Source organism: Centruroides sculpturatus, unplaced genomic scaffold, assembly GCF_000671375.1.
Source record: "Centruroides sculpturatus isolate CEXI.00-Female unplaced genomic scaffold, Cexi_2.0 scaffold415, whole genome shotgun sequence".
Taxonomy (NCBI): domain Eukaryota; kingdom Metazoa; phylum Arthropoda; class Arachnida; order Scorpiones; family Buthidae; genus Centruroides; species Centruroides sculpturatus.
Genome location: NW_019384825.1, coordinates 482,147 through 499,428, shown reverse-complemented (window position 1 = coordinate 499,428; position 17,282 = coordinate 482,147). Strand labels below are relative to the sequence as shown.

At 29.8% G+C, this 17,282-nt stretch overlaps 1 protein-coding gene across 1 annotated transcript in view; it reads right to left on the bottom strand.

The window, feature by feature from the left end:
• Positions 1-2,500: 2,500 nt before the first annotated feature.
• The window catches only part of LOC111630008 (galactokinase-like), a 20,272-nt gene continuing 5,490 nt past the window's right edge, over positions 2,501-17,282 (bottom strand). Inside the window, exons 4-7 of the mRNA XM_023374000.1 lie at positions 16,414-16,459; positions 13,575-13,734; positions 12,195-12,357; positions 2,501-2,747 (exon numbers count right to left, since the gene is read on the bottom strand). Coding sequence (XP_023229768.1) covers positions 2,667-2,747; positions 12,195-12,357; positions 13,575-13,734; positions 16,414-16,459 — 450 coding nt within the window. The 3' untranslated portion in view covers positions 2,501-2,666. The remainder of the gene's footprint in view (positions 2,748-12,194; positions 12,358-13,574; positions 13,735-16,413; positions 16,460-17,282) is intronic.

Genomic DNA, 17,282 nt, shown 5'->3' with positions numbered 1-17,282 from the left:
AACAACCAACTAAAAGTTCTGTATTTTATTAAAATGAGTGATCAGAAAGACAGGATGGTCAGAAAAAGAGATTACATGATTATATGGATAATAAATCTACTGAACATTGTAAACTCATTTGCAGATTAAGGTAGGGTTATTAGTGTTTGCTAACATTTGGTTTAGTGAGAAAGATGAACTGTTCAGAAAATTGGTTATGCTTGGAGTGATATGTTTGTTTAAAAGGTATCACCACTAACACTAGGCTATTATGTCAAGGTAATTTATTGAAAGATGGTATTGTGTATTTGAGGAAAGTGTTGTATATTTTGCCTAATTACCTCATTTTAACTCCCTAAAATGAAAAAGTGACAAAATAATAAAAAGAATGTATAAAATGTAAATTCAAGTAAACATTGTAGAATATTATTGTAGATGTAGCTTTTATTGAATGACGTATGGAATGTATAAGATAGCATAGATATGCTATCATTATTATTGCAATTTCGTGTGATTGAAGGAGTTAATCAATTTGGCAAGTGAATAACGTAATAACATCAAATTCAGTATTCACGTAGTATTTTATTATAGAGAGACTTCATTATCATACATTTTTTATGAAATATTATACGTTTTTGAAAATTAACTGTTCTGTTACAATGGTAGTTGTTTTGTTTAAATTAGACCGTAGATAGTCTTCATCAGTTGTATTTGTGGTCCCATCATGTCAATTTATTCTTAAATTTTTATAAGAATCATATTTAATAGGAGGGATGAAAAACATTTTTAATTTCATCCATCTTGATATAACTTTTCTTTTTTCTAAAAACAATTGCCACCAAAATTAAAACAATCCTTCAATAATCCACAAGTATTCTTAGCTGCAGTTGGACTGTAACTAACTAATTTCTTTTACTTACTTTTTGTGATGAGATAACATTAATTAATTTACCATTATCCACAAGGCACTGGTCAATGCACACTGTGATTGCAATGCTGCAGTGTGCGCTGGCAGATTTGTGTTATAGTATGGAGTCAATTAGATTGGCTTCTGAAATAAAAGTTTTTTGATGTCCAATAAAATTTTGTTATTCAGTGGTATTAATCCTTATTATTAGGAAAACTTGTGAATATAAAAAGTTACGAGTATATAAAGTGCTTTGATACTAAAAGTTTTTAAAAATTTGAAATTGAGTTAATTGATTTGGCTTGTGAATTGCTCATATCTCAAATAGGGTTGGATGTAATGATGATTTTACTTGTTATTAGCATTTATAATTTTTTTTATAAAACTCGTCTCTAACCTAAAAATTAAGCTTTTTACTATTTTATTATTATAATGTTTTTAAAATAAAATAGTTTAACAGATGGCACCACACAATTTTAACTTTTTTGCCCAGAAAGTTATGCAACACTGAGTTTTTGTAACAGCTGCCTTCAGTTTGATTTATCATAGGTTAAAAAAAGAAAACAAATTGTGTTTAAAGACTGATGATGATGTAGAAATGAAAACTAGCATTTTATTCAGCAGAAATTAATATATCATACTATTAAATTTTAGCCAGGTATTCTTGATATAATGTAATCAAAACAAGTATAGAAAGATATCAAATTTTTGTAATCATAATTTACAAATATACAAGAAAGCAGGTTAAGAGAAAAAAAGATCAAAACAGACACTTAAGTATAGATGATTCAACTGCTATCTACGTATCTATCCAATGCCACTACTGGAAAAGGAGTGCAGAAAGATGTGGTCAGAGCCTTATACATCATTGTTGATATTTCCTAAAACAATTTTATTTGCAATCACTTGAAAGATAAAAGTACTGCAGTCATTTGAGATACATTGAATAGTATAGCAGCAGAAAGAGAGTGAATTATTACTATAAAACAATGTAATCTGTGGCAGATGATAGACAATAAAGGCATAAATTTGCCACTCTAGAGACCCAACTTTGAGTCCAAGTTGGAAAGTTTCACGAATGAAATGATCTTTATATGACTAGTCCCATCTCTCAATACCTAACCATCTGGACTGGATTTGGTCATATTCATGATGAACATGATTATAAGGCCTTTTAGAGCCTGAGGGTAGAAAGAGCATTTGAGGATTCTGGTGTTTTTTTTTTATTCAGTCATATGCTTTTGTGAAAAAGACTACTATCCCTATTTTACAAAAATTAACATGGAAAATTATTGCCCTTCTTAACTTTGACCAGTTAATCAGAGTTCCAGTTGGTTCTAACAAAGAATTACTGAGGATTAAATTATATTAACATCTATGAAAAATTGGTGGAACTGGGAAAATATGACTACTAACCAGGATGATCAGTTAGCAAGGTTCGAGAGTATTAATACTTTATCTATTTCATTCTAATGGTTGAAATAGATAATATAGTAAGTAAAACATTGTAAGATTAATTAATGTACATGAACTAAATTCTACATTTTATCCAATAAATTGTCAAAAATTTACTGAAGTTTTTATTACATATTTGAAAGAAAATCAAAAGTAAAACTAAAGATCTTTGGTAAAATAGACAAAAATACATAAATTTTCATTACTGAAATTACATTTTTTCAAACAATTAAAATCAACAATATGACTATTATTTGAATATTTCCAACTTATTAGAGTTGTAATTTTTGATGAGATCTCTTTAAAGTTCTAATTATCAATATCATCAAACATTGTTTAGTAGTAGTTGACAGGCCCCATTAGATGGAGTACATATATAGAATGATGGATTTCCTTTGTATTTTTTCTGAAATAAAAAATGTATCAATTTTAGTAATTAAAAAATAATTATATCCAAATAACACAAACATGTCTTTATAAATAGTAAAAAATCTATATAATGAGATTTCCTCCATTCAATAAAAGAATCTCATTACAGAAAATTTTGTTTTCATTGGCTAGAAATATAAGATTTAGCATGTTAAGAGATTGCATTATATAGAATATTTTTATCTGGAAATGAAAAAATTTTTTGTCTATATAATGGAAATATACAAATTGGATGTGTAGATTGAACAGAGCTCTGCATAAGTCAAAGTGTTTTGCCTATGATCAAAATTTAAAGCAATCATCAAACAACTAAATATGATTGTTTGCAAACATTAAAACTCAGGACCAAGGCTTCTTCATATCAGCCTTGCTTTTTCACACAGATGAGGGATAATAAAATTCCACGGGCTGAGTCAACCTTTTATTTGAGGCTTCTCATCCACCTCCAAATGTAAAATAATCCAACATTTCTCTCTAGTGGTGGCAGCACAATTAAAATGAATTACATTTTTTAAAATTAAGACAGGATGATTTAATTTACAATAAAGAAAATAACTTTCTCTAGTAGATTGTATAAAGACTCTCTAGTAGATAATACATACATACATGTGTCTTTATACAATCTACTAGAGAGTCTTTATACAATCTACTAGAGAAAGTTATTTTCTTTATTGTAAATTAAATCATCCTGTCTTAATTTTAAAAAATGTACTTCATTTTAAATGTGCTGCCACCACTAGAGGGAAATGTTGGACTATTTTACATTTGAAGGCAGATGAGAAGCCTCAAATAAAAGGTTGACTCCGGCCGTGGAATTGTCTTATCCCTCATCTGTGTGAGAAAGGACCAATTGTATAAAGACACATTATGTATGTATTGTCTACTAGAGAAAGTTATTTTCTTTATTGTAAATTAAATCATCCTGTCTTAATTTTAAAAAATGTACTTCATTTTAAATGTGCTGCCACCACTAGAGGGAAATGTTGGACTATTTTACATTTGAAGGCAGATGAGAAGCCTCAAATAAAAGGTTGACTCCGGCCGTGGAATTGTCTTATCCCTCATCTGTGTGAGAAAGGACCAATTGTATAAAGACACATTATGTATGTATTGTCTACTAGAGAAAGTTATTTTCTTTATTGTAAATTTCTCAATGTTTTTGTTGGTTATGACATTGGACATGCATGTCCTCCCTAGAACCTGTATTTTAAACTGCTTTAGACAGAACATTAGAAGCATGTCACCACATTTGTGTTTGTGGGTAAAGCCAAAACATAAAAACCTGTGTTATGGAGCTCAGTTTTATTCTCCTAGTAGTTTAATTAATGATGTATTTATTTGGATGATGTAGGGAAAGATGCAACAGATGATAGCAGGGCAGACTCGGTGGTTCCCATGCAATGGATTGAAAGTGATTTAATTTTCATCCAGAGGGGATACAAACTTTCTTTAGAAAATTCCCATAAGTAGAATAAGAAGGCAATCTTTTTGAAAACCAGGCAGGAAGGTATAAAAGAATAGAAGATTAATCAAACAGAGCTTTCATCTTTTGAATCTTTAGACTTTTGCCCTTTTGAAAACCTTGCATGTGATTATAAGGAAGTATTCTGGAAGATACTTTCAGTAGAAGATAGAAATAGAAGAAAGGATCTGGTCATTAATTTATGAATGGTTAAAGAGCCATTGAGCAATCTATGAACATTCTCTGCTTTTCTTTAAGTCTGTGAAATTTCATACTTATAAATCAGTGTAATGTACAGTATTTTGGAATGTTTTTGTATTATATATGCTGTATAATTTACAGTGAGATAAAAACAAAACAAAAAAAAAATACATGTCTAATGTTTGATGAAAAGACTGAAGTGCTGAATAGTTTAGACTTTATAGTTAATATAAAAATTATATGTGAAACGTATAGAATTGGTAAAACCTAGATGTGTACAATCTTTGGTCTAAAAAAAGTAAAAGCCATGCAAAATCAATGAAAACAAAGTATAATTAACAGGTCAAGAAAAAGAATGTGCTCCTAGCCATACAAAGATCTGAGAACAGAATATGGTAATGATTCTTGGCAATGAGAGCAGAAAACATTGTTGTCAGGGCATATTTTACAGAAAAAGCTCTGACAAATTTTAATGCTTCTACAAGATGACTAGAAAAAAATTCAGAAATAGAATTCTTTTTAAAAATTTATGTAGAAAAGGTAGAGATATCAATCCTGAAATTGTGACAACCTGGAAAGGAAAACTGGAGCAAACTGTTTCCAGATATGATTGTCATGATTTGTATGATTGCAATAAGACATTATCTTATAGAATGTTAGCAAGCAAGTCTTTTAATGAACTGTAAACAAGAAGTCTCATCCTACTTAATTTTTAAAAAAGGCACTTAGCTAAATTTCTCTGTACATTGATCCCATGTTACTCCATTGTCCTTGGTTGCTAAATCCACCATCACTTCAGCTATTGGTGTGTTACGAACAAGCAAATATAGCTTCTACAAATTGGACGCAGTATCCTTGTACCCTTCCGTGTCTTGGTTAATCTCTATTCCTCAAGGAGTGCTTTAGTGTTCAACAGATACTGGATATATGTGATGTGCTGATCTTCACTATGAAGCACAACTACTATTGTTTCAGTGGGAAAATTTATTTATGAAAATGGGGTCCACCACGAGTTCCTCTTTATCTGCTGTTCTAGTGAAACTGATTGCGATAGAAGTTGAGCACAGAACATTCAATTCCCCACTTGCCATCCACTACCCACTGTTGTACTTGCATTATGTTGACATTCTCATAGCATAGGACAATACAGGTCAATGACAGACCAGACATTTCTCACATTAGAACAACAAATGTCCAGTGTATACCCCTTTATTAACTTCACATGGAAAAAAGACGTAGGTGCTGTGCAGCAATGACATTCTTGGATCTGTGCATAAATAGATTTCCCAAAGGGATATTATTCTTGGTTTTCCATAAGTTTTATATAGTGCCTCATATCATCCCTCCTGCCACTTTCCATCCTTTGCAATATGTTGATGCCACCATCACTGTCCTCATTAGAAGAGTGTTCTTATTACCATCAACATAAGTGCTCATAAACATTGAGTTGAGCACTGTCAGTCTGGCAGTACACACAGCTGATTTTTCTTATGCTAAGTTCACATTTGTGCTTAATATGGTCAGGGATTCACTATTTCCACACACAACACTGCATAACAAGAAGGATGTGTCAATATTTCAACTGCCATTGCTGTACCTTTGGTTCTCTCTCCATACACATTTGCCATATATTCAGGCAACACAACTTTCTCCTGCCTCTATTTCCACTACCAAATTTACGCAGACTTATCTGCAACAATCAGGATAAACTCTCACCTTTTAAAAAATCAGGAGACTAAGCTGAGCCATTAGAATCCCATAATGTGAGTAATACGAGGTACAGTACAGTACATTGGGGCCACAACACAAATGCTTGCTAGTCGCCTAGCCAAGTATCAGAAAGACATGGTGAAAGAAAAGCCTACTAGAGAGCTCACAAAAACGGTGCTCCAGCAAAACTAAAACCCATTATGGACTTGAACAAAGCTACTCAGGCACTGCAGCAACTGAAAACTCATTTTCATATGGGAATCTCTCCTTACAACAACCTTGGAGCCATGTAACACACCCACACTTGACCTACAACTCACACTTGTGTGAGTTGCCGGCTAAATAGTGATATGTGTCTGCCATCACACCTATGATGTACACTCACCAGTGGCATAGCGTAGGTGTCAGCCGCTCAGGGCAGAGGAAAATTTCGCCCCCCTTATTTAGGTATCTCAATTTAAAAGACTAAAATTCAGTTTCATCACAGAATAAGTAATGAAAAATTTCGTTCTAGTGTTGCCACCTTATTAAAATCGCTGACCCGGACAGCAGGTGAGGTTTGTTCGAATAGAAGTTCCTGATTCATGCGTATGTCATTTTGCAATGCGAAGAATAATGTGCAGTGCATGCTGGTTCTAAATCAGTTACAGTTAGCGACTAGGGAGACTTGGATAGGAGTAACGCAAGTGACCTAGCTCTATTGGATATTGGAGGTATATATATATACGAATAAATTGTAGAAGCAAAAAAAAAAAGGTCAACAGGTTGCGCACGATATCCCCGGACGGTGAGTCGATTCCCGGACTATACGGATGGATGGTAACACTATTCTGTGCTCATTTCAATCGGTCCGAGTCGTGGGTGTATGAAAATATGAAATAAAATGGTTCAATTTCTTACAAGATATTATTATTATTTATTGTGAAATTTTTCCGCCCCCTAAAAAGTGCCACCCAGGGTGGGCCGCCCCTGCTACCCCACTACGCTACTGACACTCATCCATGCATTGCATGATGTTTCAAATTCTTGCATAATTGAACTTTGATCACACACAACTTCTAATTTTGATTTAAATGATATTTATTCTATTTACATTAGAATATTGTGTTCTACACTTGTTTGCCTGAAGATGATGAATATGTTTGTTGAAAATGCTAGCAAAAATAAAAAAAACTGTTAATTCCAAACTCATTGTTTTTACTTTATTTTGTGATATTTGGCATGAGGTTTCAAGCTGTATTGTGTTTGGAAGAAAAAATGTTCAAAAAAACACTGACACTTTTCCTATGTTGTTATTTGAATTGCAAATCTGAAAAACCATTAGTCATAGGAAGATCAAAATCATCCAGGTGTTTTAGCAAAAGTAATAAAAAGAAGCTGCTAGTGGTATAGGAATTGAATGACAATGTCTGGATGACAGCTGCAATAATGGAGAACTGACTATATAATTTCAAAAGGAAAATAGTTGTGTTCTTTTATTTCTGTACAATACTACAAGCCATCTCCATATCACATTTATGAACATTAAATTGGTATTTTTTTCCAAGTAACATTATTTTAATTTTGCAGTCCTTAGAACAAGGGATCATACACATTGTTAAACTTTATTATTGTGAGTTGATGATTCAGGTGTTACTTGTTGACTGTGACACCTGGAATAACACTCAGGAGGCATCTAAAATGTTTTAAGTGTATTGGATGCCATTGAAAACTTGATAGCATTATCAGTGTTCTCTCTAGGTCCTTTTGACTGGGCATTCCATCTGCCATCCTTTTGACACTCTTTTACCTATCCAAAATAGGAGTATCTTAGAATTGATGGCATCTTACATTTGCTATCCAAAGTAACAAACAGTCATTGCAAGTAGATCACAGAGTGTATTAGAAACTAATAATATATGTTTATGTGTCTACTAAACAACAGTCACATTACTTCAAATGAGTCTTACCAGTAACAATCATTTAATTTAAACTCCTTGTTAATGTTTGAAATGCCTTCAAGATACAGCATTAAAATAAATAGTTATTGTATATGCCCACCATGGGCAAATGTGGCTCTTTTTGAGTTACATGTGGATCTTGCTGAAAGTGTTAATTTCTGCTTATTATTATTATTTTTACAATTTTATTTTCACAATTTTGTGAAAATATGTTTATTAAAAAAATTCAATGTTTAGTTTTATATAATATTTATATTATATAATAAAATTGCAATACAGAACTGCAATACAGAATAAAAAAGTACAGAACTGCGGCTACCATGCATTTTGCAAAACCTACATTTCGGCTCCCACTGAACTCTTGCTTGCGCACCCCAGGTATATGCAGAAGAGCATGAAAATAAAGCTGGCAAACATTACCTGTTTTATTGCATTTGTATTATTTTTCTAGCTTCTTACTTAACAAAACTTAATAAAGTTGGTTATTTTTAAAATTTTCATTCCATAAAAAAATTCTAAACTTTGATTCAAACTCATGGTGCATCTTAGAATCAATGGGGTTTAGAATCAAGAATATACAGTAATTAAATACTGTAAAAATTATATTATCAAAATTTTTGATATTTTACAATCTCACAAAAAAATTAATAAAATTTCATTTCGATTATTTATCTTAGAAAAAAATTAAATATTTTAATTATATTGCATGAAGGAAAACAGATCCAGGTAATTAATAATAGACATTTAATAAATAACCTATTGTATTTTATTTTGTTGAATTTGAAAATTTTTTGGATTATAATTTGACTCTAATGAAATGTAATATAGTTTGCAATTTTATTGATCTATAAAACTGTAAACTATATTACATTTCATTAGAGATCAATTTTATAGACTATAAAATCTTCTTCTTTGTCCTGGCCTATATCCCAGATTATTTGGGGTCAGCCCAGAATGTCACTTTACGCCACGTTGGTCTATCTCTAATTGTTTCTTCATCCACTCCACAGTCCAGCATACTGTATCTGTTTTTACACATTCAATCCACCTCTTCTTAGGTCTTCCTCTACCTCTATCTCCCTGTACTTTCATATTTAGTGCCTTTTTTGTTACATGTTCCTCATTCCTTCTCACCACATGTCCAACCCATGTCAGTCTGTAGCTTTTTATTTTTTCTGAGATAGATACTACCTTTAATCCCGCCATTTCTTTCTTGATTCGTTCACGGTTACACGATAATACATTTATCCCCCTATAATTATTACATTCCTGCACATCCCCTTTTTCTTTAAAGATGGGTACTAAATAGCTTCTTCTCCATTCATTGGGTATAGTTCCCTCTAACAGTACTTTGTTAAACAGCTCTGTTAACCAGTCTCTTCCCTTCTCTCATAGAACTTTCCACACTTCTATCGGTATCTGATCCGGGCCCACTGATTTCCAATTTTTCATTTTATTCAATGCCAGTTGTACTTCCCATTTCTCTATTATGCCTACTAGGCCAATATTTGGCTCTACATTTTCAATTTTAGTTTGTCTGTCATTCTCCTTGTTCATAAGGTCTTTAAAGTATGTTTTCCACTGGGCCTTAATTTCTTCATTTTTAGTTAGCACTTTGCCATTTGTGTTCTTTATACACTTGATATAGGTCATATCTTTACTCCCTCTGCCTCTCATTTTCGCAAGTCTATATATGGCTTTTCTACCTACTTTTCCCGTGAGTGACCTATACATTTCGTCCTGGGCTTGAGCCTTAGCTATGGTGACCTCTGTCTTCGCCTTTTTTTCATCTGCACATAGACCTCTCTTTTCTCTTCCCTTACCTTATTATCTCCTTTCTCATTCTGCCAACTTTTAAAAGCATCTTTCTTCTCTCTTATAGCTTTCTTTACTTCTTCATTCCACCACCATATCTCCTCCTCTATTTTCCTAACTGACTTTGTTTCTCCCAGAAGTTATTTTGCAATCCTTTGTATTTCCCTGGCCACCTGTATCCACCATTCATCTGCCAAGTCATTGCACTTCGCGTTACCATTAATAACTCTTATTACTTTTTCTTTAAACTCTGTTGCCCTTTCCCCTTTTAACAACCACCATTTAATTTTAGGTATCAGTTTATCTTTATACTTAATCCTATTAAGATCAATCCTTAATTCCATTACTAAGAATCTATGCTGACTAGTCAAGTCTTCTGCTGGTATCACTTTACAGTCCTTAATCCCTTTTAGAGTAGTCCGTCTTGTTAATAGGTAGTCTATTTGTGATTTATGATCCCCGCCCTTATAAGTTATTAAATGTTCTTCACATTTATCAAAATAAGTGTTGACCACGACTAAATCATAGGTGGTGGCCATTTGCAAAACACACTCTCCTTCAAAATTTCTATCACCAAATCCTTTGCCTCCATGTACTCTCTCATAACCCAGCATTATTTTTTCCCACATGCCAGTTAAAGTCCGCTCCAATAAATATCTCCTCATCTGTCGGTACCTCTGTCATTATCTTAGCCAAATCTTCCCAAAATTGCTCTTTAACTCCAGCATCTACACCCAGTGCCGGCTCGAGGCAAGTTTTAGGATGGAGCGAGATCCTATTATGGCGCCCTGGGGTGGAACCCCGCTCACGCACTCGACCCACATGCGTCTTAACAGATAAGGCCATTCACATACTGGCCACACGCTTGCAATTAAAATACCGAAAAATGAAAAAAATATTTTTTTCCTTTAATTTTCTTTACCACTGAGCGCCCCCTATGACTTAGCGCCTGGAATGGCTGCTCCATTTGCCCTATGGTAGGGCCGGCTCTGTCTACACCCACTTGTGGCGCATATGCACTGATTACATTAACTATCAGTTCTCCAATACTCAGTTTCACCAATATTAATCTATCATTTACTCTATTGACTATGACTACATTCTTCTTTAAGTCGTTGTCTATGACTATTCCCACCCATTCCTCTTTCCATCTTTACCACAGTAGAAAAGTTTATACCCTTCACCAATCTCTTTAGTTTTGGCCAATCTCTTTATAGACTATAAAATAAGATTCAAAATTATAATTTACATAAACATATAGACTAACAGAGAATCATGGACAGAGAGATCTTTTTCAGGTGTCCTCCAAGAAAATAAAAAAATAATAATAATTTTAAAACTATATGTTAAATTACACCAGCAAGTATTATTTAATGCACAAAAATGTTTATGACCAAATTTATGGATCTTCTTCATTTGCAGAACATACAATGGTAACCAAACATACCAAATTTAAATTAAATAGAACAAGTACAAAATTTACATTTATGAATAAAAATATAAATGACATAAAATAAAAATAAAATAAATAACATAAGACAAATAAAGGTTACACAAACATTAAATAAATAATGTTTATGTAACCTTTATTTGTCTTATGTTATTTATTTTATTTTATTTATGACATTTATGTTTTTATTTATAAATTTAACTTTGTACTTGTTCTATTTCTTTTAAATTTTGTATGACTGATTACCATTGTATGTTTTATAACTGATGAAGATCCGTAAATTGATAGAACAAAAAAAAAAAAAAAAACAACTTTAAAAATATAAATAATCAAATAATTTGAATCATATTATATATATATGTGCAAGTATATTTGTATATTTGATATATAAATTGGATCCAAAATGTTTTTTTAGTGCATTAAATAATACTTGCTTTAGTAATTTAAGGAGTATGGTTTTATGTCTGTGTTCCTCCTCCAATTCCTCTGTGATTTCATTAATAATAATAATAATAATTTTATTTATTAATTTAAGAATTTAATAATTTATTGTAATTTAATAATAATTTTCAATTTCATTTCATTCTTGAAAGATATATTTTTATGATATAATATTTATAAAATATTTGCACAAGATTAATCTTTTATTTTTATTAAAAATTACAATATTGTTTGTTTAATTAAATGCTAATATCTATTAAATTTATTAAAATATCATTCATTTTATGAAATATTAAGGAGATAAAATTAAGATTCTTATAACTAGATTTACATTATTTTAATAGGTTACTACTAATTTATATCCTATTTATATATTTATATCACAAATATTTTATATATACCTACCTTAATATTTTCTATAAGTGATTTAAGTGCATTAGATTTGACTAGAGTTACAGTACAACCTCCAAAACCACCTCCAGTCATTCTAGAGCCATAAACACCTTCCACCTCAAGAGCTAAATTGACTAATTCATCAATTTCTTCACATGAAACTTCAAAATCATCTCTATTGAATATAAAAGCGTATAGAGTAATTTAATATCAAGAAGTCTTTCTTATCATATACTTTTGAAAATTGAACAAATTCTAAATTTTAATGAATTATCTAATAAAATTGAATAAAATATTTTTTAAATGTGAAAACAAATCATTATAACAAAGAATCAACTTTTCCTGTGTAATTAAATATTTACATAATGCTTAGATAATAAACATTTAATTTAATTCAAAATATCTGGTTTAATTAGTTTTTTTTAAATAATTGATTAATAATTGAATAATTCTAATATTATATTTATTTTATTAAATTTTTATATCTTACTTGTTAAATAGATATAAAAATATATACTATAAGCTGTAAATTGTTATTTACTTGAGTAATGATTTACAATTTATACAACAAACTATTTCAGTAACTTGTTGAAGTATTAATTTGTTTGTACACTTTTTAACATGCTAAATTTCTCCAGAAAGTACAAATATGTTCTGTTCCTATGCAATTTGGCAATTAGTTCTTAGATTATTCATTTTACTGTAACAAAAATCTATATATAATTGATGATTCATTGATTTTCATTTTATCACAGCTCTTTTCTTGAGTAGTCATCATATGTTTTGAAATTGATACAAATTTCAGTTTATTCTAAAAGCTATTGTATCATTTGAGTTAATTATTATTCAAACATAGTCCCAGATATTTTTGACTATTTTGAACATATCCTTAATAAAAAAAAAAAATTTTTTCAGGACTATATTTTCATTCAATCAAACTATAGCTTACAAAAGATCAGTTGTGTATATTTAATTTGACTAGTAAAGAATTATGTAATAAAATATAATGTTCTTTTGTAGACTTTAAAAAATTTTTCAATATTGTTTAAAATATATATGATATGAATAAAACTATTTTCAGGAATATAGTTGAATCTCAAATTACTATTGAGCATACACAAATAGGATAAAAATGTCCAAATAATAGTTTAAATAGTTATAAAATTTATCATATCATGAAAGGTTATTGCCCTAATTCCCAATCATGAACAATTATTTTTTCATGTCTAGATTTTTATTTCTTTGGATGAACATCTTTGATTTTGATGATTTATTAATGGTAACCTTGGTATAAAAGCCACTATTTATTAATGTTTATATGTTAAGTTTGCATTGTGATATTATTAAATGTTAAACATTTAATAATTAATCATTTATTGAATTTTTACTTACTTTAATGATTTGTGACTCTCTATCATCAATTTACCAAAAAGATTATAATCTCCCCGATTTAATGCATCAGCTGCAGATACTGTGCGATTGGTTTCTGTTATAACATGCTTCACACGTTTATGTATCTTATCTTTATAATCTAAATTTTTTAACTTGTAATCTTAGGAACATAATCGGAAATTTCATTTTTCTTATTAAACCTTGATAAAATTACTCTTATGTTCAGCTACTTAAAGTTGTCTATCGGAACCGATAATCTACAAAAGATGAATGATGATAAGGATCCATAAACAATGGCTATTAAATTATCGAGTTAATGATTTCAAAATTAACTAATGGTAATTCTGACACATTCGATTACACGAAAAACACTTCACTAAATTCGCTATAAATGCATTCTTCTAAAAAAATCCACATTGAATTAAATTAGTTCGCGTTGCATTTAATTTAAATGTTTAAAAATTTAAATTAAAACGTAATATTTAATCGATTTTGATGGTTTTCTTTAAAAAATTTCAAGTGTTCTCCTAAAAAAATTTCTTAATGCGTTTAACAAGTCGCTTTATCGATTTAAGTGCATTCGATAAATACGTTTAGTTTAAAATTTAGTAAATTTAGTTGAAATTTTATAAATATTCTTTCATAAATTAGCTATTAAACGTTTCAAAAAATAAATTTTTAAAATGTTTTACTTTTGATTTCTGTAAAATATTTATAGAAATTCTACTGAGTTAACAAGTCGCTTTATCGATTTAAGTGTAAACGGTTAAATTCGTAAAAGTTAAGTAAGTTTAATTGGAATTTTATAAATGTTCTTCATAAATTAGCTGTAAAACGTTTAAAACATATGTATACAGTGAATTCTCGATATAGTGAACTCTGGATAAGGACTGAACTATTGTTCTTAGCAAGGACCGACAAAACTGTTTATATTTTTAGTTGTTTTTTCCTATATTATGTGAAGAATATTTTTATAAATAGGATGTTTTTAGATTAAAAATTTATGTTTTCGAAACCCTTGTTAATATTTAGAATGGATCGTTTCAATTTAGAATAATTCAATATTTTTTTATTATTTTTTAAAAATTAGCTTATATAAAGTATTCCAAGAGTTAAACTTTGCTTGTTTCTGTAAAGAGATGAGCAAGCGTGTCTCTGGAATTTCAAATTCCATTACATTCAATAGGAATGTTAAATTCTTGCGAAATACCTTCAATCTATTCAAATGTAGCAACCGCATATAACAAATGATTTTCACTATAAGAATGTTAGCTATGATAGCCAAACCCACACACTAATTACCCAAATTACAAAGATTTTCTGTAACAAAACAATTAGCTGCTACTGTAAGCAACTCGTGATTATTTTCCTGTTTCTTAACCCCCTACTTAGAAAATTAAATTGTGAAATAAATTTAGAAACCACAAACTTTACAAAATATACAAAAAGATTTTTCCAAAAGTTTATTTTAATTTTTAAAAAATTTTATCATTCGATTTTTCTGAAATTTTCTAAATTAATGATTCAGAGATCCTTCTTAAGTGTCTTTAAAGTTATTAAAATTAGTCGTGAATAAAAATAAGTTTAATTTAATAAATAAAACTTATCATCATTGCTTTAAGTAAATAATCAATCAACAAGAACTTTATTTGAACTTTTTACATGCATATATCTTCAAATTTTCAATAAAAGTAAGCTTTAAACTAATTTTTAAAGCTAATTTAAACAAAAAAAAAAAGAATTTCGAAAATGCAAAGAGAAGTCTTTCAATATTCAAATTTCGCTTGAGATACTGTAAATATTTTGAAAGATATGTGAATTAACCGTTTTCGAGTATAATTTACTACAACAATTTTAATAAATTAACTTATTTGAATCGTGATGAATTATAGTTCTTAATTATTTTTTAATATACATACAACTGATGAGAAATAAACATAATTGTAATCAAATAGTTTGCCACAAGTATCCTTCAAAAGCAGAATATCAAAAATCTGTGTAGAGCAATTTTTTTCTTTAAAATTTGACGTTAACTTTTATAATATATCTGGATAAGTCTGAGGAGTATTTAATTGGCACGCTTTCGTACGCAGTTGGAACATGGATGCCAACTGTGAAGAGTAAAGCGCTATCAAACCACCCACTGTATAAGTTTTAATCGTATTTTCTGACACTGCTGACACATAACAGTAAAATATTTATCGAAAATAAACAATTTATATTTCTCTACATCCATTATTTCTTCTGATTAACGAATTTTTCTTTGAGAATATTTCTCAATTACGTGCATAAAAATACAAAAAGTTCAGATATTGACTTTTCATTAAATTAGATAGCATTCGTTGTTGTAGAATTTGGGAAATATAAAGTAGATCGAATAAACATTCATAAGATCCAGAAAATGTATTGTAGACCATTAAAGAATTTGATTTCATGAATTAAGTATAATACTTAACGATAGTGAAAATGACTACTGAAAGCCATCTCACAATTGGAACAATGGATAGTAACGAGTGAATTGAAAGATATCCGATACTGTTCCATTCAAAGTATAGATGTAGTCTTTCCTATCATTAACTCTTGAATTTATGAAGAAAGTTTTCTTCGAGAGTTTTCATTCATCTTTTGAGTCTTCTATGTATTTCGTTTAATGCTGCTTACATTTCAAAGCGGCAATATGTCATTAGCGAAACATTATATCTCATATTGATATATAGCTATCTCATATTGATCTCATATTGATATAGGCTATACATTTAAGTAAACAGTTTATCAATGAATGATTTAGAATATTGAATAAATCAATACATAATTTATGATTATCATATCCATGAATTACCTCTACCATTTTCCATTGGTAGAGATAATTTTCCGCATGATTGGATCTAAATTGAGAAAATATAAATTAACCAAAATACCATAGATATCAAATTTTGGATATTTATATAAAATTATAAATATAGTTTTACAAATAATCAATAAATTTGCAATAAATATAACTATAACGACAATTATTTATTGTGACATCGTCACGGTGCTGAACTGCAATTTTTAATCATATTTGTAACTTATTTAATTTAAAATATATGCTCTCCACCTCAAATTAGTAGTGTTTTGTCCCTGTACAGCAGTGTTCCGCAACCGGTGTGCCGTCACAAAGTGTAAGGTGTGATGTGAACTTTTACATATTCTATTAATTTCAAGCTTTATTTATATATTTTTATCACAGTTGCTGTGCTTCTTATGCTTGTATTTCAAGTGTTATATCATAAGTGCGGCAGCACTTATGAAATAAGATGATGATCGTTTATTCTTTATTACAAGCCACGCATTTTTATGTATTTTAAGAAATTAAATATAGTAGAGCGTCGTTTATCCGAATCAGTTGGGGACTGGGGTTGTTCGGATAACTTATTTTTCGGATAACCGACTATGTACGAAAAAATATATTAACCTATCCCGTGTTGAAATTTTTCTCCGTTGCGTGTCGCTTTGCGTTGAATTTCCGTCGATGTTAAGCCTAACATAAACTTTTTAAAATAATAATCGTGGCTATTGTATCGTTAAAAATTATTTCTTTATTTTGTACAAACAAAATAAATATATTTAAAAATATGAAAACAATAAAAAAATATACTTCAGAAGTTAATTTAGTATCTAAAACGTAAAATATTTGAGTAGCCCAAGACATAGCCAAAGATTGCAGCG